We start from the raw sequence: 25,765 nt of genomic DNA on the forward strand, positions 1-25,765 counted from the left end.
TTGCAAACAAACCTCATTCTTTCCCATCACCCTCTTTATTTCCAATGTGCTATTTTATTAATAAATTTATTTTATATAAGGACAATGCAGGAGACTTAAAAAATGACAGCAATCATGATACTGTAAACTAATATTGTTGTAGAAGAAAAAGACAATATTAAAGGCTTAAGTAAATTTTGTACAGAGCAAAAGAACACAAAATTGAGATCCATTCTCCATTTTGTTTTCTTCTGACTTGAAGAAGGCAAGCCAAAGAAATGCTGGGCCCTGAAAAACATAAAACACTTAAGATTTCTTTTCTTGAGATATTTTAAAAAAATCCTATGTCACACTGGGGCCCAGAATGACTTTTAGTTCTTTTTCCCAAAAAGTAGCAAACACAGATTAAAGGATAATAATTCTGAGAGCGTAATATTGAAAGAGGAGGGATGGCAAAGACAACACAGAAACAGAGGAAGAAATGGTGCTAAGGTTTTAAGAGTCTCACAAAAGTGCTGGAGGAAAGTTGGTAAATAGTACATCAATAGTTGCAGAAACCAGAGACCTCAAATGGACGTGTAACAGGATTTATACCCTAGAAGGAGGAAGAGTTGAGGAAGAACATTCTAAGTGTGAGGGATCTATAAAATCTATAGAATGAATTGCTTGTATATTGAAAGACAGACTTTCATATTTCTCTTTGCTTTTTGCAGTTTTTTTTCACTTAAAAAATATATATGACAGTGTCATTGATCCATTAGAAAAAAAAAAAATAAAAGCTGCAATGTAACCTGCACCTTCTTCCTGGGCTAAGGCCCTTAGCATAGATTACAGTTCCTGAGTACTAGTTCCCTTCTATGTCTAAGGTTAGATTTTACTGATGATTTCTCCTGGAAGTAAGATTTTTAAATGTGGTTTTCCACATATGAAGATAGTAATTCAGGCCTGTGTCCTGTATCATACCATGTTTATAAGGAGAGGAACACTATGTGTGAGCTATGACTCCATTAGTTTTCAGAGTTAATTTGTGCAACAACAAAATGATAAAAACACCGGCAGTGACAGGCACCACAGAAATATGTGTTCAACTGCTCCTCAGAGATGCAGTCATGAGGTTGTGGGAACCAAGAGACAGCCATCCCTTATAAAATTGTGAGACACTGTAACCTAAGGAACAGTTAGATCTTAGTCAGAAGCAATTCAGATTGGCCCTGATCTTGCCTGCAAGGGACTGAATGGACTCCTTGTGGCATGCTCAGTAGCCTACATAGCTGACTGCGGCAGCAGAGGGTGCTTCTCTCTGGAAGCTGTTGTGCAAGTATCTGTTTCACGATGGTGTCTAGAATTTTTAATGGGAAAGAACTTAGCTGTCCCGTACTTGAGACCATCATTAACCTTGAGATTTTTCTGAATATTGCCTTCCCTACTATTGTCACATTATACTTAATAATTTTCTTTGGACTCACTTTTTTTTTTTAACCTAAATGAATATATTGTAAAATAATATATTGTTATATCCAAAAACATTTTAAGATTTCCCTAACACCTGGGTGCCTGGGTGGCTCAGTTAGTTATTTGTGGAACTCTTAGTTTTGGCTCAGGTCATGATCTCAGGGTCATGAGATCAAGCCCCATGTTAGGCTCTGCACTGAGCATGGAGCCTGCTTAAGATTCTCTCTCCCCTTCTCCCTCTGCCCTTTCCCTCAACTCATGCTTTCTCTCTTACCCAATCTCTCTATAAAAAAAATTCCCTAACATCCTACAATGCAAAGTTAAATAGCATTCCTTATACTTACTCACATCTTTATTTTTACTTATCATATTTCTTTGCTACTCATTTTACATGTCATTCTACTATATCTAATTGTGAGCTGCTTATGGACAGAACTGTGTCTCCTCTCTTACTTTCCCTCTCTCTTTCTTTTAATCTTTAAACTTCAGTGCCCTTTGAAACTTAACAGGTGCTTAATAACTATCAAAGAATTCTTCAGAAACAATTAATAAGACTGAATACTCTCAATGTACTCTATCAAAACTGGATAAAGGCAATAACTTGGTATCCTAACAATGGAGTGTTAGGTGTTGGATTGCATATCTTTCTGAGGAATATCTAATTGAATATGATTGTGCATCTTTCATTTTTTTAAACTAGGCTGTTTATCTTCTAAGGGATAAAACAACTTAGATTATAGAAAACTGATGGCAATGCAAATGCTTCTTGTATATAATAATGGAAATATTATGTCCAATAGACTATATATATGTTAAATTTTTATTTGAAGTCATACTGGTTTTCTCAATAACTAAGGAGACAAAATTTTTGACATGCATTATTTTTATTTTTGTATTAGAGTAATATTTATATCATTTTGAAAATAACACCTTATCAATTCACATAAGAGAAAACATTCTCAATAAAAGCCACAACTCCAAACAGAGGCAAAAGTGCATCTTATTAAGGGAAAGCTCAAAATATTTTACAAGAAAAAGTGGCTGTTCTGTTTAGTCAAGTTTGTGACTGACAATTAGGATTGGTGACTTCACAGGAGTGTTATGTTGGCTGATTACTGACCTGTCCAACTCTTAAGGAGTGAATTCTCCATACATACTTTGTAGCAAAATCAAGTCAGAATAGTAAGCCAGACCAAGATGGAGTTCAACAGGATGGTTCAATACCTTTCTCTTAATTTGTCTTATATGAGCCATCATTATGTAACTCTCCTGTCATCATGGAAGACTGACGTAGGAGCAAAGAGTGTAGTTAGAACAACTGAAATTTTGAAATTTCAGCATAAAGAATATAGAAGGATAAATAATTATGTAAATACTTATCCCTTATTATTATTAATTATAAGGAGTTTGGGATCCAGAGGATAGTTAGCACTTATATTTCTAGGCACGATTTTATGCAAAAGATAGCACCTGAGTCTATAGAAATGGGATAGACAAAGTATAGGAGGCAGATTTTATGGGAAAAAAAAAAAAACATAAGCAGGGTCACAACAAAGGATGAATGTGGCTTAGAATGGCAGAGTGAAGCTAGGAGCCTGAGTGTTACTTTCAGACTTTCTGGGATGAAAGAAAACCCTGAGGGGTTGGAATGGAGAATTTCACCTAGTAAAGCAATGGAAATTAGCTTGTTGTGTGGATATAAGGCAAAGAAGAAAAGGAGATGTTGGGAAAAGGGAAAAGCAGCCTGGACTGTTGATTGGAAGAGTGAGAGTCAAAAAGCTCAGGCATTAATTAATTAATTAATTGTATGATTTTGAGAGCAGAGCATAGAGTTTTTGCATGAAAAATCTCTGAGACAGATCAAAGTAGAAAATCAAAATGAGTTGATACATCATAAAAGGAAATGGGAAGCAGTTTGCTAGGAAAGCAGCAACCATAGAGTGGTCTGAGAACAACATGTTATTTTTTCATGTTGTTTGATATACAGAATGCACTTTTGAGAATAGGAATAATATCCAGTCAATGGGAATAGAGTTTTGAATTTCTTAACACTTATTATAAGGATGGTAATACCTGCAAATACATTTTCAAATTTACGTTAAATTAAGTCAAGTTTCTTTAAACATTTTTCAAGATGATTGAAGGTGACTTGCTAATCTTTCAATCAAAATAAGTCACTAATAATGTTAATGGACCCTTTTCTTCTAAATTATTTTTGGAAATGTTTGTATATTACTTTCTCTCATTTAAAGAACCAAAATAATGTAGTTTATCCTTGTTTTAAATACATATGCATTTATATAGAATGATAGAATGTATTTATCTGAAACCCAAGGGTCTAAAAATGAGAAGGAAAAGCAAAAATTTCTGACATTAATATCTGGATGAGAAAATACTGACTTCAAAATTTTCTTTGATGTCCAAATATTATATTTACATCAATGAATACAAGCTAGGGCTTCCCAAAGCTTTTAGCTGATTACTACTGCTTGTGATTGCCTCTTTTTATCTCTCACTTAAAAACCTATGAAAGTGTTAAGAAAAATAAAATGACAAACAGATAAACAAATTGTGGAGGCCCTTTTCTCAAAGACACCTGTTCTAATTGTACAATGTACACTGAAAGCACTTGAAGAGTCATACCACTTACCCTGAAGATCTGTTCTTCAGGCGGAACTACATTTCCTTTAAGTAAGCTGATAGAAGGCATCATCAGTTCTGGAACAAATTAGACACTCTGGCAGTTATTAGTTGAATGATAACATGAATTGCATGGATGAATGGTTGCATGGTTGAGGAAGACAAGCTATGACCTTAAAAAATCAGGGTTTTAAATTAAGGTCTTCCATTGGCTAACCAAAAGACCAGAGTATGAAATTTATGTAAAACATAATCCTTAGTTTCATCACTTGAAATATGAGTATAATTATACCAGTTTTGTAAAGTTCTTTTAACATTGCCATAGAATAATACATATAGATCATTCAGCACTGGTACTCAATGTTTACTACATCCAATTTCCAATGAATAGGAAGATAATTGCAAGTTAACATTAGCAAAGTGAAAAAAATCAATTTATGGAAATACCTACAATATATTTTAAAACAAAGAAAAAATAAGAAAAATTTCAGCCCTTAATGAGAACTCCCACAGCGAATGCATGAATATTGAGGGAAAAAAATTTGTTTGTTCATAAGCAAATATAGGAAATATCAGTCATGAGTTTTAAAAAAGGACATGTTGAATATTGCTGTGAAACAATTAAAATAATCAATGGAACAAATAAATAAAGGAATTGGAGCTGCATAAAATTTGATTTATAGACAAGTATATTTTCTGAATGTGAAAAGTATTAAAAAAGAGAGAGAGAATCATTCCTTTATGTATGCTTTACAGAACTCTAGCCATTCTAAGAACAAGTTTTAATAATATTTGCAAATTTTGCAAATTTAATGAGTATTAAAAAAGAGAATATATACTTTATATATGCTTTATAGGAGTCTGGCCATTCTAAAAACAATTTTTAATATAATTTATATAATTTAATAATGAATGAAATTTATTAATTTTATGAATATAATAGTAGGTTAATATAAGAGTAGATTTCTTTTTTTAAAGACTTTATTTATTTATTCATGAGAGATAGATAGATAGAGAGAGAGAGAGAGAGAGAGAGGCAGAGACATAGGCAGAAGGAGAAGCAAGCTCCCCACAAGGAGCGGACATGGGATCGATCCCAGATCCCAGGATCAGGATCTGAGCCAAAGGCAGACACTCAACCACTGAGCCACCCAGGTGTCCCAATAGTAGATTTCTATGTGATATTTATCCTATAACTCTGAAGGAGTTAAAAACAGAAGTTGCTATAACTAAGTTTTATTTTATGTGAATGATTTTAAAAATAAATAAGAATAGAATTGTTGGTGAATGTTGTCTTATTTGCTCAATCATAATTTTTAAAATATAAGATCATGACTCTCAAATATAAAATAAACATTAATCAAAGATTTTTTAGCTCATTATGTAATAAGGGACATAGTAACACTATTTACATGATACTTGAAATTTATATTCTTTATCACCTACAATTCTTTTTCATTGCTATGGATAGAATTGTTTGTACTACAATTAGATTTTTTTCCTCTTTGTCTTTTTATTCCTACAACTAAAAGTCTATTTCTAATTATTTCATTTAATTTTCTGTAATTTTTACTTTTGACCCTACAGAATAGTAAGATAGCCTAGTTAATAGAAAGCTGTACAAAGCTGTATATTATGAGAAAATTACATAATTCCCTGATTTTCACTGAAACTACATCTGGTAAAGTCTTTTGCTAATTTCCAAGTCTTGAGAAAGTTTCATGAAGCATGCTAGCAATAAGTAATATTGTATCAATAAATAATGAGCTATTTGGGAAAAAAATAAGTCTGATTTATTTTTTTAAAAGATTCATTTCAAATACCATTTTACTTTTCACATTTGATAATCATTTATCGAGCTATTTATAGAGCTAGAACAAATAATCCTAAAATTTGTACGAAACCAAAGCAATCTTGGAAAAGAAGAACAAAACTAGTAGTATTACAATCTCAGATTTCAAGATTTACTACAAAGCTGTAGTAATAAAAAAAGTATGGTAGTGGCACAAAAATAGACACATAGTTTAATAGAACCAGATAGAAAGCCCAGAAACAAGCTCACAAAAATATGGCCAATTAATCTTTGACAAAAAGAGGCAAGAATATGCAATGGGAAAAAGACAGTCCCTTCAACAAATGGTGTTGGGAAAACTGGAAAGCTACATGCAAAATAATGAAACTTGACCACTTTCTTACACCATACCCAAAAATAAATTCAAAATGGAGTAAGGACCTAAATGTGAGATCTGAAACCATAAAAGTCCTAGAAGAGATTACAGGCAGTAATTTCTTTGACATTAGCCATAGCAACATTTTTCTAGACATTTCTCCTGGGGCAAGGGAAATAAAATAAAAAATAAATTATTGGGACCATATCAAAACCAAAAACTTCTGTACAGCAAAGGAAACACTTAACAAAACTTAAAGGCAACATACTGAATAAAAGAAGGTATTTGCAAATGACATATTCAATACAGGGTTAGTATCCAAAATACATAAAGAACTTCTACAACTCAATACTCCCAAAACAAATAACCCAACTAATAAGTAAGTAGAGACATAAGCAGACATTTCTCCAGAAAAGACATACAGATGGCCAACAAGCACATGAAAAGATGCTCAACATCACTCATCATCAGAGAAACGTAAATCAAAATTACAATAAGATATCAATTCACACCTGTCAGAATGGCTGAAATAAAATACAGAAGAAGCAAATCTTGGCAAGGTTGTGGAGAAAAAAGAAACCTCATGCATTGTTGGTGGGAATGCAAACTGGTGCAGTCACTGTGGAAAACAGTATGGAGGTGCCTCAAAAATATTAAAAATAGAACTACCCTGTGAGCCAGGATTCACATTACTGGGTATATACCCAAAGAATACAAAAACACTAATTTGAAAGGGTATATGCATCCCTATATTTATTTCAGCTTATTCACAATAGCCAAATTATGGAAAGAGCTCAATGTATAAATGAATGGATAAAGAAAAGAAAATAAAGAAAAGATATATAATAAAGATATATTAAAGATATATATATATAAGAAAAAGATAATATATACATTATATATAATATTTGTATATAATATATATAACAGAATATTAGCCATAATAAAGCATGAAATCTTGCTATTTGCAGCAATATGAATGGACCTAGAGGGTATAATGCTAAGAGAAATAAGTCAGAGAAAGACAAATACTATATTATTTCACTCATGTGGAATTTAAGAAACAAAATAAAAGAACAAAGGAGAAAAAAAAGAGGAAAACCAAAAAATGGACTCTTAACAATAAAGAACAAAAAGATTACCAGAGCTCAGTCCTTATACAACAAAAGATTACTGAAGCACTACTTTCTATGAGGAAAGGATACCTTCTCCAGAAGCATCCCTTTATAGATTTTTACATAGACTATGCCAAAAATCATAGACTTTCATTTTTTGTCCGGGTAGTTACATGGTTAAGCCTAACTGTAAGGTAGTAAGTGTTTAACTATCCAACCTTTATAGTAAAAGAAAGAAATCAAGGAAGCAAGGAGTTGGGGTCAAGTCTCAACTAAGTCTGCCTTTGTTATATAATACAGTGTCCCTGCTGTGTTTGTGAGTTTTGTCCTTCCCTACACTGGGGAACTCTGAGGAAAGAGTGAGTTATTCTATTACTCCTGTCCTCTAGCAAGCAACACTTGATGCAGAGAAATACTCAAATTCTCTTTGTGAGTCATAAAAATAAAAAGTATCATCTTAATTAAGTTCCAAATGCAAAACTAATCCATTAAAAATGATTATAAGATCTAGCTTATTTCACCACCTTTAGAAGTATATTCCAAGTCTGTGATCATATGCCTCTAGTACTGTGAAGAAATTCACTTAAAAAAAAAGACCTGTCCTAATAAAACTCTACTTAAGAAAAACTGATACTCCTTTATTCTAATTAATATAGAAAACTAAACATCATTTAATTTACTCTTTGCAGTTGTAAAGATGACAATGTCAGGTTACATTATTATCCAAAGAACCATTCACTAATTAATAACCCCAGAAATAAGTTACGTTAATGAAGGCCAAATTCATATTTGCTATTAAATGTCCGCTGCCCTTGAAATAACATTGCAATCTTCTCCAAATTGACTAGCCAGTTCTTCAATGTCCTTAAGGACCATAAATTCAGTCACTCTGTATTTAAAAAGAAACATATATTAATTTAGAAATGAGATAACCCTCAAACTCTAAGTACTTGATTATGAATAAATCATAAAACTATATTTATATTCCTGAGGGAAATAAGCGCCAAATCATTTAGACAAATAGAATCTTATTTGAGGCAAAGAAAAATACTTTTTCTGTATATAAATTTTATATTTTTTAAATTTTTAAGACTGCTTTGACTCCTCCTTATATATATTTATTAAAGATTTATTTATTTGAGATAGAAAGAGATCACAAGTGGGAGGGGCAGGGAGACAAAAAGAGAATCTAAAGCAGACTCTGTGCTGAGCTCAGAGCCCAAAGCAGGTTTTGTTCTCAAAACCCTGTGATTACAACCTGAACCAAAACCAAGAGTGGGTCACTTAACCAACTTAGCCACACAAGTGCCTGGAACCTACTGATCTCAACTTAGGTCTTGATAGCCAGATGTGAGTTCAGCCCCACATTGAAAAAGAAAATTGGGATCTACATTTCTCTTTCTTATGAATTTACTCTACATATATATTCAACATTATATTATGGTGACATTTTTCAAACATATGAGATTGAAATGATTTAAGAAAGAATATCCATTTATCCTACCAAGGTTCTATCACTAACATTTTATTGTATTTGTTTTTTCAAAAATCTACCGTGTATCTATTCATCCTTTAATTCATTAGTGTACTTTCTGCTAAATATTTAAGCATGAATATCAACTTGTATTCAATATTTGTTTACATATTTTTCTTGTGAGATCACATTTACATAGCATGAAAAGTATAAATCTTAGGTGTACTTTTGTTGTATGCATGCATTAAAAAATTCATACACTGCGGTAATATAGAAACCCATCGAGACATAGAACTTCACCATAACTCTAGAAAATTCCCTCTTAAAACCTTGCTTAGTAAAACCCTACCCTGCTTTCCATAAAAAATCATTGTTTTCATTTTTTCACCACTGTCTTTTGCTATAAATCTTGACACAAAGAATATTATACCAAGATAAATGTATGTGTAACTTGTTTGGCACAGCTGATAGATGAATGATGATAGCTAGGTAACTAGATAATTGATAAAGAGATAAAAAGATCTATCTATGTTGTTGCAGGTAGCAGTAGTTCATTCCTTTTTATCACTGAGTAGGATTTCATTGAATAGATGCTGTGCCACAGTATGTTTTTTCATTCTCTTATTGATGCACAGCTGGTCCTCTTCCAGTTTTTGCCTATTGGGAATAAGATTGCTATAAACAATTGTTTTTTCAGATTTTTTTAGACCATTTGTTCTCATCTGTTTGGGTAAACATCTATGAATGGAATTGCTTGGGCTAAAGGGCATGTGTATGCTAAGGTTATTTTGTGTTATCTCACAGTTTTACTGTACATTTTATATATGTTGAAATAAAAAAAACTTCATAAAGTGTGAGTATAGAGAAAAAGTTAAATTACATATATAGTGATAACCACTGTTAACATTTTGACATATGTCTTTCAGAATTTCTTCTCTAAATATATATTAACATTAATACTGAGATTAACTTTTTAATTAAAAATCATCCAAAAATATTCTTATAAACCAATTATATGCAGGGATACAGTAGAGAGTAAAAGAGACTTTACGTGGGGCTTACAATTTACATGGGACTTGCAATAAAAATAATACTTAACTCTTATACAGATGAATGTCAAGTACAAGATTTGGTGTCCATTTGCTTGAATTAGCTCATTTGATCTCCACATCAACCCCATGAAGTAAAAATAATTTAAGTTTATGCAACTCAGATGTGGAGACAAAGGATAGGAAATAAAGAACCCAGGGAGCCTGGACCACTGAAGTGCCCCAGGATGCCTTTCATATTATATTGTATGTAAATTGTGCTTCTGGATTGTACAAATCAGTGATTCTCAGTGCCTTTTATACTAAGAATAGTGTATATATGTGTAATCTGTTCCCCCCTAATAATAAATAATAAATGAACATTTTTAAAGTATTTCACTCTAATAAGTCAATCGGAGAAGGACAAACAGTGTATGTTCTCATTCATTTGGGGAATATAAATAATAGTGAAAGGGAATATAAAGGAAGGGAAAAGAAATGTTGGGAAATATCAGGAAGGGAGACAGAACATAAAGACTCCTAACTCTGGGAAACGAACTAGGGGTGGTGGAAGGGTGTTGGAGGGGAATGGGTGACGGGCACTGAGGCGGACACTTGACGGGATGAGCACTGGGTGTTTTTCTGTATGTTGGTAAATTGAACACCAATAAAAATTAATTTAAAAAAAAAGTATTTCACTCTAATTTATTTTAAACATAAATTTATGTTTGACTTTTGAACATTTCAAAGTATTTCACTCTAATATAATGTATTTTAAAAATAACATTTTAGGACAGCCGGGGTGGCTCAGGGGTTTAGTGCCACCTTCAGCCCAGGGCGTAATCCTGGGGACCCGGGATCGAGTCCCACATCAAGCTTCCAGCATGGAGCCTGCTTCTCCCTCTGCCTGTGTCTCTGCCTCTCTGTTTCTCGAATAAATAAATAAAATCTTTAAAAAAAACATTTTAACAAATAAGCCCCTCTGTTAGAAATCATGCTTACTATACATGCTTGAACATATGTCTCTGCACTCATGTTCTATTCCTTTTTTAGCATAAAATTTTGCATGTAGAGTTGCTGGGTGGCTGGATATTCATATTGAAAATTTTCATTAATATTTTTGTTTTTTCCTTCCAAAATATGTCAATAAGCATTAGTTAATAGACTATTAAAGTGGCCATTTTACAAAACCTCTTTCTTTTTTTTTTTTTAATTTTTATTTATTTATGATAGTCACACAGAGAGACAGAGAGAGGCAGAGACACAGGCAGAGGGAGAAGCAGGCTCCATGCACCGGGAGCCTGACGTGGAATTCGATCCCGGGTCTCCAGGATCGCGCCCTGGGCCAAAGGCAGGTGCCAAACCGCTGCACCACCCAGGGTTCCCACAAAACCTCTTTCAATACTGGATGTTATGAGTCCTTTTAATCTTTGTAAATCAAATATTTGAAATTTAGTTTTACTTAATGTACATTTCTTAAAGTTCTACCAGAGAGCTAATATCTTCTTTTGAAAAGAAAGTGTTTGGGATGCCTGGGTGGCTCAGCGGTTGAGTTTCTGCCTTCAGCTCAGGGCCCACTCCTGGAGTCCTGGGATAGAGTATCATATTGGGCTCCTCGCAGGGAGTCTGCTTCTCACTCTGCCTATGATCTTTGCCTCTTTGTCTCTGTCTCTCAAGAATGAATGCAAATCTTAAAAAAAAAAATGTTTGATACTAAGCCCATTTTTAAATACACACACACACACACACACACACACACACACATGATTATCATTACTTAGTAAGTTATAAGCATGAAACAATTATTTTAACACTTTATTCATGCATTATCAAGGAGTAGAAAGTAAAAAATAATGACTTACCATGAATTGTTCTAACTTCTGTTTATTGAAGTAATTCATTCATTTATATTTATTGAATGCCACTAAGAACCTGGCGTTGTTTTCATTGTTTTCAGTGTATATATCAATTAAAAAGAAAGTAAATAAAAAATTCCTGTCCAAAAGAGCTTACACTTTAGTGAGAGAAGATGGAGATTGAAGATGTTAAAGAAATAAATAATTTAGCAGCTCATAAAATGATAAATACTCCTGAGAAACAAAACAAAACAAAAGACCAGAGAAAGAAGAATGTAGAATCTCAATGGGAGATGGAATGGTGGTAGGGTTGTAGTTATAAGTTAGGAATACCAGGGAGGGACTCACTAAGAATAATCTTCTAGCAACACTTGAAGTATATTATATGGTATGTTTATCAAGTAGTGATTTGGCTTATTAAGCTACCTGTCCAGGTCTTTTTTTATTTCCTTGGTATATGTGGGAGTGAGGTATGTCTCTAAGAGACAACATTTATTAAGTTTTTCTTTTAACTTTGCCTCTAGAGAGCAATGTAATACCTTTTAGATTTTCAAGATTCATAGAGAAAATGAAATAAAAACATATTTGTGGGTAATATGCTATTAAAATAGTGTAAGTCTATAAAACTCCAAGACATTTCCATACATTTTAAGGTACCACATTTGTAGAACAAGTATTGCTTTTTTTTTGTTTCAATGAAAACTTTTGTTTTATGTGAAACTCTATTATGGAATTCTTAGTAGAAATCTGTTTTTCACTTAGGAGTGTTCACAGTAGCATTCTGAGGAAGCAATTTGTTATGAATTTCCCTTTTCAAGCCAAATGGTAGTACATACTACCTGCAAATCCAAACGCTCCACTGCATACATTAAGACACTTAGCAAGCTCATGGGTAATTTTAAAAGAAATATATATTATTAAAAACATTCTACCATTTGTCTAGTATTTTAGAAACTCTATAACAGTAGTGCATTTAACTCTTTCTGTATTTCTGATTTTGGATTTCAAAGATAGTTATAAATAAAACTTGAAGAGAAATTCAAATTTTTACATATATTTTCAGTCCTTTGGAGTTCTGCTAGTGAAAATTGGTATTAAAAATCTAGTGTGAATAAGTCTAATCCACTTGTGCATCTCTGCAAAATTGCATAGGTTCATTCATAGTACATTGAGTATTCTGAAATGAAAATATAATTTCTATACACATGAAAAGAGATTTTTCTTGAACTCACAAATTGAAATTAGTTTATGCAACTGCAACATACTGTTTTTTTCATGCTGCTATGCTGAAAAGGATGACAATTCCTCTGAAAAGGCAGAGTTGGTAAGTGTTTTTAGACAATTAAACACATGGAAAATAACCATTCCCCACTTCCATAAGAAATCTTTCAAAAATGATTAATTGATTTTCAACCTTAAATATTAAAAAATATAAATTATATTCAACCAGACATCATGTGCTACTAGATGGAAGAACACATCACTGCCTATGAAGTAATCTTGCCAATGTTCCAATTTATAGAAAATGTAGAGACAGGAAAATCTATTAAATAACACCACGGGATGCAATCAACAGAATCCAGACATGTTGAAAAATATGCCGAACAAAAAAACAAGTTTTTTCATCAAATAATCTTCAAGAAAGAAAGTAGAGGGAGTAATGACAGATTAAAGAAAGACTTAACTCTATGTACTTTACATGGACCATGATTCAAATGAACAAACTGTCAGTAAAATGACATATGTGAGATATTTGGAAATTTGAACACTAACAGGATATTTGTTGAAATTATTTATTTTGGTAGCCATGAAAAACATAATGAAATCATATTAATTTTTAAGAACTAGGAATTACATATTGAGATATTTACAGGTGGAGTTGTATGAAGTATGAGGAAATAGATCAGGATGTGCAAGTAAGATTGGCGTAAGTTGATAATTATTGAAGCTAGGTGATTTGTTCATAGGGTTTAATATGTTATTTTTTCTTTATTATACATTTAACATTTTCTATAATATTTTAATGTAAATTAATTAATGGAATTTGATAAACTCACCCAAGAATTTTGACTCTGCTATGTCACAGACCCCATTGACAAACAAAAAGCAAAAAAAGCCATTCAGGAGTAAATGCATATTTAATGTACATTTATTGAAATTATTGGTTAAATGGAATTTCTCTTCAGGAGATTGTCAATAGGAAGCTGCATTTTAGGGTGGCCCTTGGAGGCTGAGCGGTTCAGCGCTGCCTTTGGCCCAGAGACAGAATCGAGTCCCAAATCAGGCTCCCTGCATGGAGCCTGCTTCTCCCTCTGCCTGGGTCTCTGCCTCTCTCTCTCTCTCTGTCTCATAAATAAATAAAATTTTTTAAAAAAGGAAACTGCATCTTAGAAATCAGTTATAAAAATATAACTTCCTAATGAATAATTTTTGAATATCATTTGGATTAAATATCATTTTGGATTGAATATCATTTGGATTAGAAGCAGTTGCTCACAACAAAATATATTGAATGTTACAGAATATAAACCATTTTTATTCATTATTAATGCAGTTTGTATACCATGTGCTTATTTTATTGTCTAATTAGAATACAAAGTAACATTCAGTTCTATGTGTGTGCAATATGATTATAATTACATCAAAATTACTGGATTAATTATGTGTTGATATATAATAAAATCATAAGCCTTATATCTTCAGGTTAGAGTTTCTGTCGGTTAGGAGTCTGGGCACTGTTCAGTGGGTTAGCCTCCTAGTTAGTCTGCGCTGCAGTATATCATCTGATGCTTAACAATCAAGAAGGATCAGTTGCCTTGTTCATGTGTTTATTTGCAGCATTTAGTTACTCACAGACTGGTCAGTCTGCGTGTTACCTACATTTAAAGGGAGAGGCTTACCCTATGGCATAAATAGTAGGAAGATCATGGGGGTACCATAGAGTATATCTACCATATTAATCAAATAAGGAATTATAAAATATAACAACAAATCTATAATAATAGAACAAAGTAATCTCTTCTTATTTTGCTTATTAGATTCATTTACCCAATCTGTTTCACATCAAACTATTTTTTTTAAATAATTTCATATTTTCATATATCACACAAGTATTTTTGTGGAACACTTTTTAGACTGTTTTGGCTCTTTGATTTTATTTAACTTAGAGTTGATTGCTTTAAATAACTTATTTCTTGTTTCTCAAAAATTATTGTATATTTTAAAGTCAATCATTTTCATTTAGATCTTTTATCTACTATGATCATGACCATGAATTCTCAGTTATATTCAGAGGATACAACTCAATATTAATGCTAGATCTTTATGGATAATTGTTCATATTCCTATTCATGATACCTAAAAATATTTAGTTGTAAAGGCCTAAGGACAACAAACACATATAATATGTAAAAAATCATAACTTCTCACTCTGGCTATGTTTCACAAGGAAAAAAATATAAAAGAATGATGGTCAAATACAGCCAAATTTCCTTGCAGGGCCTAAAATTATCTACTCAATGTTTCATGTCATTTTGTTTATGAGATGACAAATCTCATGCTACTTTGCATTCATATAAACCAACCCTCAAGTTATTTTACTATAAGAGAATTTTGGAATAAATGGGTTTATTCTAAAAAGCAGATAATGGGATATAGGTATTAAAATACAATAGGATCTCTGAATTTCAGTTGCAATCAACAATTCCATTCTAGCTAGTTTTAACAAAAAAGTACAAGTATGGAAAATTAATTACACCATTCTTTAAACACCTGGAGAAGGCTCTAGACTGAGCTCCCCAGAAGGAGTCCTTGAAAAAAGAAACACTTTGCCTCTGCCACAATTGGAGAAGTTCAAAAAACTAGTGAATGGGTAACTATCTTCTGAAAAAAGAAATAATTGCTATGGCTTCTAGCTCTGGAACATCACTATATGTAACTATCTTCTGAAAAAAGAAATCATTGCTATGGCTTCTAGCTCTGGAACATCACTATCTAACTCATAAACTACTTGCTCTACAATATGCCTCTTCCCCCATCTACCTCAATTCTACATCAAAATCACACAGATGCACTTGATTGACAGGACAGAGCCATAATTGAAAAAGGACATTAAGGAAATGCAATTTTTTAGTTTCCAACTAACAGAGTCTTCATGTTAGAATGGAATATTGAGTAAGCCAATTTATGTATCAATGTATATCAACATCCATGTCTAATATTTGAATCTCTATGAACTAATTCAGTAGTAAAGAAAACAAACCCTAGTAATGTATTGCAATCTGATTTTAACTAACTTTAATATCTTCATTGACAAAATCCTGAAAAAATGAATTTATCGAATTAGTTTTGCTGAAAACTTTTGGGGGTCATTCAAAATAACAATCATTATTCATATAATAGTGTCTTGTATCATATATGCTACTTTATCATTTTAAAGCTTCTTTACCTATTGTAACTCATGTTCATCATTATTCATTTATAAAAGTTAAGATGGAATAGTCACTATAGAAACTATTCTATATATGGGGATAGAGAGGCATCTGAACACACAATGTAACTTGCTTAATCTACTTGTTAACTAGTAGATCTTTGTCCTAAATATATTGTCTTCTATGGGGAAAAGCATCTCTTTCTACTGAAATCCTGCTGTTCAAGCTGATTTTTTCAAATAAGATTTCAGAATCTGAAGTTGGGTCTGTATGGAAAAGCTAATCTGAAATATAAAGACTCCAATAAACTTAAAAAAGCAAACAATGCTACTATGAAAAATCTTTATAAATAAAATCAATATAAAGATAATATCATTATCATTTTGTATCCAGACATGAATATGAAGCTTACAAGCCAAATGTGAGGATAGTGGGTATAACTTTTTAAGTTCATCTATAACCAAACTCCCCTTTGTTCTTGAAGCTCTAACAATTGAAAGTTAAATCCTGGGCTTTAAATAAACTTGACAATTTGAAGTTTAAAATATAGTTAATTGGGATCCCTGGGTGGCGCAGCGGTTTGGCGCCTGCCTTTGGCCCAGGGCGCGATCCTGGAGACCCGGGATCGAATCCCACATCAGGCTTCCACATCAGGCTTCCCACATCAGCATGGAGCCTGCTTCTCCCTCTGCCTATGTCTCTGCCTCTCTCTCTCTGTGTGACTATCATAAATAAAGAAAAATTAAAATATATATATATATATAGTTAATTTTGGAGGGCTCCTGAGTGGCTCAATCAGTTCAGCATCTATCTTCTGTTTAGGTCATGGTTCTGGAGTCCTGATCAAGCCCCCTGTCAGGCTCCCTTGTCAGTAGGGAGTCCGCTTCTCCATCTCCTATACCCCTACATCCCTGCTTATTCTCTCTCTCATTCTTAGATAAATAAAATCTTTAAAATTTAGTCATCTTTTGGTAAATATTCCATTAAACTTTTTATGCTCTTCCCCATCTTTACCCAAGTACATTGCCAGGGACATTACCTCCTGCTATGGTCTTGTGTGACATACATGTGTGTCTTAAATGTTTACTGGCTTTAACTCTGGGTTAGCTCAATTTCAGTGTATTGGCTTCAATATGTGAGTTGTGAGGAAAGAACAAAAAAGAGTGACTTTGTTCAAAATGCAGGGGCAGATAATTCTCAGATTCAGGTAACCACTGCCAGAAATTTGTCAGCATCTTTGACATTTTAAGAGCAGAAAAATATATTCCTTTGTAATCTAGTTATTTTCAAATGTTGGTTTTTTTTAAAGATAGAATCTGTGCAGAATATGTAAACCTACATGGAGAATGCTGTTGGTACCCAGGATGCCTGTTCACAGCATCTGGCATTTTATTGTGTTTCCAGGTATTTGTATTTTATTTTTAAAGTTAATAAAGTGCTACAATATTTTTTTTAATTTTACATAGAAAAGATTGGCATCTTTGTGATGGTACTAATACTATAATTTTTCTTACAAGCTGTGTGTGATACATGTTTCTTGAGTTTCAGTCATTGGTCTCACTAGCAGTCATCTCTGTTACATTTATCTATTAATTAAGATTAAATTGTTCTGAAGAATTACTCTCAGTTCCTCCCATGTCTAGCTACCACTTCCTGGAAGCATTAGTAGGGTTTTTCTAATGAGAAAGTAATTTTTTGAAATATTTAGGTTTCCACTCAATCATGATAGATTTAAAGCCATGGACATATATCTCTGTTCCCTCTAAAAATCATTACAGATGTAGAAAAGGTATAATTTTTAAAGTTATTAATCTACAAACACAAAGAACAGAATAGTAGACAAGAGATATCAGGAATGTACTGATATATATATATATATATATAAATCAGTATATATATAATCCATTTATGTATCCACATATCCATCCATACATCATATATATATATGTGTGTGTGTGTGTGTGTATATATGTGTGTGTGTATATATATATATATATATATATATATACATATATCATCCATTCTATACATAGAGAGAGAAGATGGAAAGCAGAGGGAAGATAGAATGATTGACACAACAGAGCAAAGAACAGTGAGGGGCAAGCAGGTACAGAAGAGAAGCCACTGAATGGCCAACTGCTTCACTCTCTAAAAACTGACTCAGAAATCCAAGCATAAGGAGCTAAAATAGACCGGGGAGAGAGCAGAGCTGAAAACTGGGGAAGATGGTTTAAGACATTATAAGGAACAATTAGATTTCCAGTTTCTCTGTAATTCTGTGCAGATAGAAACCATCAAACTCCCACGTCAGGTAAAATTGAGGCTGAGACTTAGGAGCATGAGATGTTTAGGTATTTTACCATAAGAATAGCAGTGATCTCTTCCCTCCAGTCCTGTCTTTGGCTCAGTTCCAAGCAACAAAGTAGTTAAATATGTAACTCTTTAGGTAATACATTACAGGATTCATCTCTGGAAAAACTGAAGAATCCTGGAGAGAAAAAAACCTATGCATAGTGAAACATTGTAATGTTCCAATGAAATATTTGCAAGCCACCCTGAATGCGCCTGTTATCCACCCACCATGCATGCATGCAGGCTCTCTCTCTCTCTTTCTCACCCTCTCTCTGTCACACACACACACACACACACACACCACCTATTTCAATCATCTTTTTTAGAATCTCACTAAATGAGTAAGAAATGTGAAAGAAATAGTGAAAGAGAAATAATAACATTAAAAAATGAAAGAAAGTCAAGTAAAACCAGGAGATTAGAATGATAAAGTATCTCATTCATGGGACACTTGGGTGGCTCAGTCAGTTAAGTAACTGTCTTTGGCTCAGGTCAAGATCCCAGGGTCCTGGGATTGAGTGACACTCCATATCGGGCACCCTGCTGGAGAGCCTGCTGGAGAGCCTGCTTCTCTCTCTCTCTCTGCCATTCTCCTTGTTTGTGCTTTCTTTCTCTCTCTAAATGAATAAATAAATAATAAAAATATTTTTTTAAAAAGTATCTCACTTTTTTTTTTTTTCAAGGACCACAGTGCTTTACTTTTCATCTGAACAGAATGGATAATGGGGGGGGGGGCAGTGCCCAGGGAGCCGGGCAGCCCTCAGGGTGGGCATGGTGGGGAGCAGAGGGGCCTCAGGTCGTCAGCCCCGGCTCTGGCTCCATCCGGGTCTTCCCTCCCAGGCTGGGCTTTACTGACTATTCTGTAGGAGAGGGGAGGGAGGAGGCTGGGCACGGTGAGCTGGTGAGGACTCAGTCCTGGGGTGCCCATCGATGGGGTTGCCGGCCCCTACTTCCGAGGGCCTCACCTGTTATAATTCCGACATAACTGGGGTAACCGCCTACATTTGCCACTCGTGAGGATGACAATGCCCGTGATGAATAGCACAGCTGCGACCAGCAGCCCCCGCTTCCGGAGAGTGTCCTCGTCGTAGGAGAAGGGGTCGTCCTCGCTGGAACCAGTTGGCCCGACTGGGGGGTCCCGCCTGATGTCTCTGCCTGGAGACTGTCTCTTGGAGAGCGTGGTGCCTTTGGTGGGTTCAGGAGAAGGAGTTGCTCTCAGGCTGCTCTTGCCCGTTGTCATCGTCGTCGCCATCGCCCCATCTGCTGCTAGAAGCTCAGACGCTTCCGGGGGTTGTGGGGTCTGGGTCCCCTCCATCTGCTCCCATGTTATTCCACTAGTCTGCAGGCCCATCCGAGGTGTGGACTGGGGTTCCCGGTGGACTGTGTCTGGGACTGGTGGGGTCAAGGCATTAGCGTTCACACTGGTTAGATCTGCTGGAGAAATGGATGTGGCCTCCTTCAATATCTGTACCTGACGAGGTACCTGACATCGAGCCAGCTGAGCTGCCCCGGCCACCTGCCACGGAGAAGGTGGCCACCGCACAAGAGGTGTTGGCTCGTGCCCGCAACCTCATGTCACCCAGGATGGAAAAGGCCCTGAGTGACCTGGCTCTGCGTACAACCAAGCCTAGTAGCCCTGGGGCCCCCAGCCCTGCCCTGCCGGCCACCCCACCTGCGACCCTGAAGGGGGTGTCCCAGGACCTGCTAGAGAGGATCCGCTGCAAGGAGGCACAGAAGCAGCTGGCGCAGATGACCCGACACCCAGAGCAGGAGCAACGGCTGCAACGGCTGCAGCGGCTGCCCGAGCTGGCCCGCGTGCTGCGCAGCATCTTTGTGTCCGAGCGTAAGCCTGCACTCACCATGGAGGTGGCCTGCAGCAGGATGGTGGGCAGCTACCCTGCAGCCATGAACCCCGGAGAGATGGAGAAGCACATACGGCTCCTCTCTGAGTTGCTACCTGACTGGCTCAGCCTCCACCACATCCGCACAGACACCTACATCAAGCTGGACAAGGCTGCTGACCTGGCAGGTGTCATCATGAGGCTGGCCCGCCTTGCCCTTGCAGAGGCAGCACTGTGAGCCTTGCGGACACTGGCCTCAGGCTCCTGGCCCGCCCGCTGTGTCCATTTTACTCCCATTAGGAACACGATGCACTTTCCTCCCTTCTGCATTCCCCACTAGGCTTTCTGGCCAGTGTGGATGGTAGGCCTACCCCAGAGCAGCGTATCGTCATTAAACTGGTTTCTGTTGAAAAAACAGAAGTACTCCTTCTGTACTCAGAAAGTACAGATGCTTTTTGATGCTTTTTTTTTTTTTTTTTTTTTGAGGTTAAAATCTCCTACATGCTTTATTGGACTTCAAAGAGTCTTATGAAATAACACAGAAAAACCATGTGAGGGTGTCCAGGGGGTACAAGGCAGTCTGCAGCCTAGCACCCTCCTAAGACCAGCCCCAGGTACCTGCACCCCAGGCCCAAAATAGGACCCCAGAGTAAAGGCATGGGAAGGAGTGGGGCAAAAGGAAAATACCTTTACAGCCATAGCAAAACAGGTAAGGAAAAGAGTTGTCTAGAGGGTGGAAAGGGTGTGAGGGAAGAGGTCACTGACACCATCTTCCTTAGCCACCCCCTTCCCTAAACCAGCTGTGTGTCCTTTCTGAGCCTCTGGCCCAAGCTATGCAGTGACATGAAAATGGGGTCTGACAAAGGGAGTAGGTGGTGCAGGCACTTGGGAAATTCAGGAGATTTTTTTTTTCAATTTAAAAATGTTTTTTGGTTCAAATGCAACAATATCCTGCCCAACAATTCCAGGGCCCCATTAGAACCCTGGATCATTGCTGAGGCTCCCATGGCCAGGGGAACCATTTGTCCTGAGCTCCAGGAGTACTGATGCTTAGGGAGCATTTGGGCAGCACCTCTTAGAGTCAAACCTTCCTGTGGTATGGGGGAACAGGGGTAAGAAAGAGGCAAGTATAGGTGAGAGAAGAGAGAAAAGGGGACTGTCTTGTGGCCCACAACTCTGGCATCTACTCATCCCCTAAATAAGAGGAGTCTCTCCCGACCCACTCCCCTGGACTAGCCTCTCTTCGAAATTCTCTAGTAGCTTGTTCTCTAGGAATGTGTTCCACTCCCCCACGAGCCCCTGGAGGTCTACACATGCATACAAAAAACAGGAAAGCTAAGGGTTTCTAACAGCTTAATTACTAATATGTGTCAGATCTGATTTTTTTGCACAAAATAAGAACTCCGATTTATTTTATTTATTTATTTTTGGATTAACTATTTAAGAGGAAACTCACATGCATTATATCAGCCTAATGTTTCTATATTCTCCTCAGTAAACTGCTATTGTTGAGGATTATTTTGATAATTATTGAACTTCTTCATCCCCATATGTCAATTAAATGATCAACTTTCCAGAAGGACCATGAATAAACCAAGGTTTAAACTCCTACCACCGATTCCATATTGGTCATTGTTTCGTGGTACATTTTGTTACTTTTAGATTGGCAGGAACAGCCTAAAAATTTAACACAATAGTTTTCACAAAATGCAGTTATGCGATAGTAGATTGGACACTGAATGAATCAATAATTATATTTTATGTGAATACTTACATTTGAAAAAAACAATTTCCCAAGAGATAGGACACATATTCAAAAGAGACGTTGTGGGCCGCCCTGGTGGCGCAGCGGTTTGGCGCCGCCTGCACCCTGGGGTGTGATTCTGGAGTCTCAGTATCGAGTCCCACATGGGGCTCCCTGCATGGAGCCTGCTTCTCCCTCTGCCCGTGTCTCTGCCTCTCTCTCTCTCTGTGTCTCTATGAATAAATAAATAAAATATTAAAAAAAAGAGACGTTGTAACACAAAAGTAGTTAAAATTGTATTGCACCTCTTAAATTAGCTGACTCTGGATATAAATCTTTCCTAAAAAAAAACTATTAGTCTTTTCTATATTGGTTAGATATATAGTAATAAAATCCCACAGGATATAAATACTAACAGTGTTTTTTGATCATTGTGGCTGATATCTTTGAAAAGAGAAAAAAAATTTAAATGAAAGTGGTTTATTTCCTAAAGGAATGAAAATATAATTTGATCTATGCTAAAATTGGAATCATTTAGTACATCCCATATAGGATGCTAACCTGTAGTGATAAGATAAAATGTTGTAATCCCAATAGATGATTTAAAAAAGAAAAGAAGCTTCTCTTACATGCAAATATGGCACTTTTTTATTTTGAAGCATTTATAAAACTAACACATATGTTCAGCAGAAATACAAGGTAATTTATAGATGTTAAGAATATATAAAATGCATTTAAATGTGTAATTATCATTATGTAAAGGGAAAAAATGGACTTATGGGTGATATAAACATAAAGTTTGAAAAAAAACTTCCATGTTTTTAAGAACATGCCTTTAACTTATATCTTGAAGATCTTTCTTTGTTGTCCAGTATAGCATAACTTTAATATTTAGTACATATTTACTAAATCATTACAGTTGACTTGAACAGCATGGGTTTGAACTATACAGTTCTACTTATATAGTCTTTTTAAATACATGCAGTAATTTTCTCTTCCTTATGATTTTCTGAATAACATTTTCTTTTCTCTACCTTACTTTTTTTGTAAGACTACCATATTTAATACATATAACATATAAGACATGTGTTTAACAACTATTGATGTTATGGTAAGGCTTCCAGTCAGCAGAGGCAATCAGTGGTTAAGTTTTGGGGTTTCAAAAGTTGTATATGGATTTTTGACTAATCAGCGTCCCTAATTCCTCATTGTTTAAGAGTCCATGTATAATGAAAACAAGTAGAAAATCTTCGACATTAACTTATCAGAGAGCATGGCCTGATTCTGAAATACATCAGTATTTTGGTAGAATAGTTTTTTCTAGGATTTAAAATTATATGCATTGGGCAATACACATACTTTCTATCTTGCTGCAATGCAGTCTATACTATTCCTTGCCTTATAGCCTTTTCCTTCACTCATTGTCTGTATTCACTGGTCTTCAAAAGTATTTAAGTCTGTATTCTAAAGTATTTTGCACTTGCACATATAGCACTAACTTAGAGAATATTCACATCATGTCACAAAATCAAGTATTTTGTTTATAAATCTTGAGTGGCATCCATATACATGGTAGCAAAACAATTTTTATCAAATCAATATGATGCATTTATTTAATCTTCCTTGTATTTGAATAAATCATAGAAAAATTTCAAAACAAATCTCATCATGTAAGTTCTATTCAGTTGTTCTATTTTCCAAGAAAAGCTCTCAGGCAAACACAGCCTTGTTTTATCACATCGGGAAACTTTCTCTACTCACTAAACAGCATAACAAAAAAGGCAAACTACTTCCCTCAAGAAGGAAAAAATCCAAGCACTTTCCCCATATCAAACCCTTTCAGTGAACAGAATTAGGACTCATATGTATGTGTATGTTCATACCTACTTTCATATGTGTACACATACATGCATCAGAATTATTCAATATTGTTATGGGCTGAATTCTGTCCTCCCCAAATGCACATGAAGACCTAACCCTCAGTACCTCAGAATTTAATCATATTTAAAGATAATTAAGGTAAAATGAGGCTATTAGGGTGAGTCTTCATCCAATCTGACTACTTATAAAAACAGGAAATGTGGACACACTGAGAGACACCAGAGATGTGTGTGCACAGAGGAAAGATCCTGTGAAGACACAGAGAAATCTTTCTACGTTCAAGTCACAGAATGAAAAGTCTAGTGTTAACAAGTCGTTGACACCTTGATCTTGGACTTAGTTTCCAGAACTGCGAGAAAATTAGTTTTTGTTTTTTAAGTCTCCCAGTCTGAGATATTTTTAAAATGGCAGCCATAGCAAATTAATACAAATATAATACCACCGATTCTTATCCAACAACACAGGGTTCATTTTCCCCATCCCTTTTCAATATTTATGACTCCTTTTTCTGACAGTGAGAAATCAGGTTCCCATCTTCTTTAACATATTTACATATCTGACAAATCCCCCCATTATACCAATTTCTCATGACTGCCTTTACACTTCCCACCTTCCACCTCACAGATACTCTTCTCTCTAGGACATCACTACTGTGTGAAAGCATCTTCCTCACCCTGTTTGGGCTCTGATATCTCCTTGTAGGCCATCTCAGCTGGGATCCTCTGCTAACTCTGCTCAGCTCTGATAATTCACAATATGTCATCTCTCTGCTGAGGTGTCCTCTTACATTTCCTGGGCTCTGATATTACATGCCAGGCCCACCACATCCTTCTTACCCCATTTACTCTGTGACACTTTGCTAGAATCACCGTGGCTCTTCTCACAACCCAAATGGTCATAGGTGCCTTCTTTTCATTGCCTCATTTAATAGCTTTAGTACATAATTATTCAATAAAGGAAAGCTACAGAAAGGAGAGGAAGAGCTACACCCCTGTTTTGGAGGGATTTATAATTTTCAATTTAAGAAGTAGATACAAATATTGAAGCAGGAAGTAAGTATAGAGATACATGTAATAAAAACCATCAAATCAGTAATTTCACTTTATTTCTTTTTCTGGCAGGTTCTGAGAAGGTGAGAATCTTAAAACAGAATAAATTTATGCCATTAATACATTTGGTGAAGAGTAGGCAAAACTTTTATCTGATTCTCCCCCATTAGGTTGTGTAAGTAAGGGATTATAGAGATTTGAAAGGCTCATCAAGGAAAAAGATGACCATGAGATGGCAGTAGCACACAGAAGCTTTACTGGGTGATGATGCTTTGACAAGTTTGTATGTGGGGGAAGTCAAAGGGAAAGTCCCTCACAAGAGTCTGTCCAGAAGCTAGGGTACAAGGGTCTTTACTCAGAAGGGGAGGAGTGCAAGGAAATCCTGGGAGAGAGGAGAATAGGAGAGAAGATCTGCACCCCTAAGTGATGTTACGCAGCAGAATGGGGGTGGAGGAGTCTCAGTCGGATTGCTCAGAAAGGCAGTACCTCCAAAAGGGCCTTATAACCACAGGGCTCTTCTAATTCATCATTGGTCAGCAGGTGTTAGTTGATGTTTTGTGGAATATATAAAATCCAGAGGGTCTAAATAGTTAAGAAAGTACCTGCTTAGTTCAGGCTATTTTAAAAAATAATTGGATGTTGTGAGATAATAAATACAGATTTGTTCTCTGGCCCTGGTTTCTGACACAGTTCTTAAAAAACCCCATAATTGCCTGAGTGGTATGGATACTAGAAGCACCTTTTGTTCTACTACCA

General features: G+C 35.4%; 2 protein-coding genes across 2 annotated transcripts; one reads left to right on the forward strand and one right to left on the reverse strand.

The window, feature by feature from the left end:
- Nucleotides 1–19,455: 19,455 nt before the first annotated feature.
- Nucleotides 19,456–19,845, reverse strand: LOC121492548 (FXYD domain-containing ion transport regulator 5-like). Its single transcript, XM_041757805.1, has one exon. It carries the CDS (start codon nt 19,843–19,845, stop codon nt 19,456–19,458), a length of 390 nt encoding a protein of 129 aa, XP_041613739.1.
- Nucleotides 19,846–19,925: 80 nt separating this feature from the next.
- Nucleotides 19,926–20,769, forward strand: LOC121493410 (DNA replication factor Cdt1-like). Its single transcript, XM_041759265.1, has one exon. It carries the CDS (start codon nt 19,941–19,943, stop codon nt 20,571–20,573), a length of 633 nt encoding a protein of 210 aa, XP_041615199.1. The 5' UTR covers nt 19,926–19,940; the 3' UTR covers nt 20,574–20,769.
- The last annotated feature ends 4,996 nt before the right edge of the window (nt 20,770–25,765 follow it).

The sequence above is a fragment of the Vulpes lagopus genome, chromosome 6 (assembly GCF_018345385.1).
Source record: "Vulpes lagopus strain Blue_001 chromosome 6, ASM1834538v1, whole genome shotgun sequence".
In the NCBI taxonomy this organism is placed as follows: Eukaryota; Metazoa; Chordata; class Mammalia; order Carnivora; family Canidae; genus Vulpes; species Vulpes lagopus.

What these genes read in the sequence shown, in the direction of transcription:
- LOC121492548 (XM_041757805.1), bottom strand. Translation starts at nt 19,845, where the DNA reads ATGGGCCTGCAGACTAGTGGAATAACATGGGAGCAGATGGAGGGGACC.
- LOC121493410 (XM_041759265.1), top strand. Translation starts at nt 19,941, where the DNA reads ATGTGGCCTCCTTCAATATCTGTACCTGACGAGGTACCTGACATCGAG.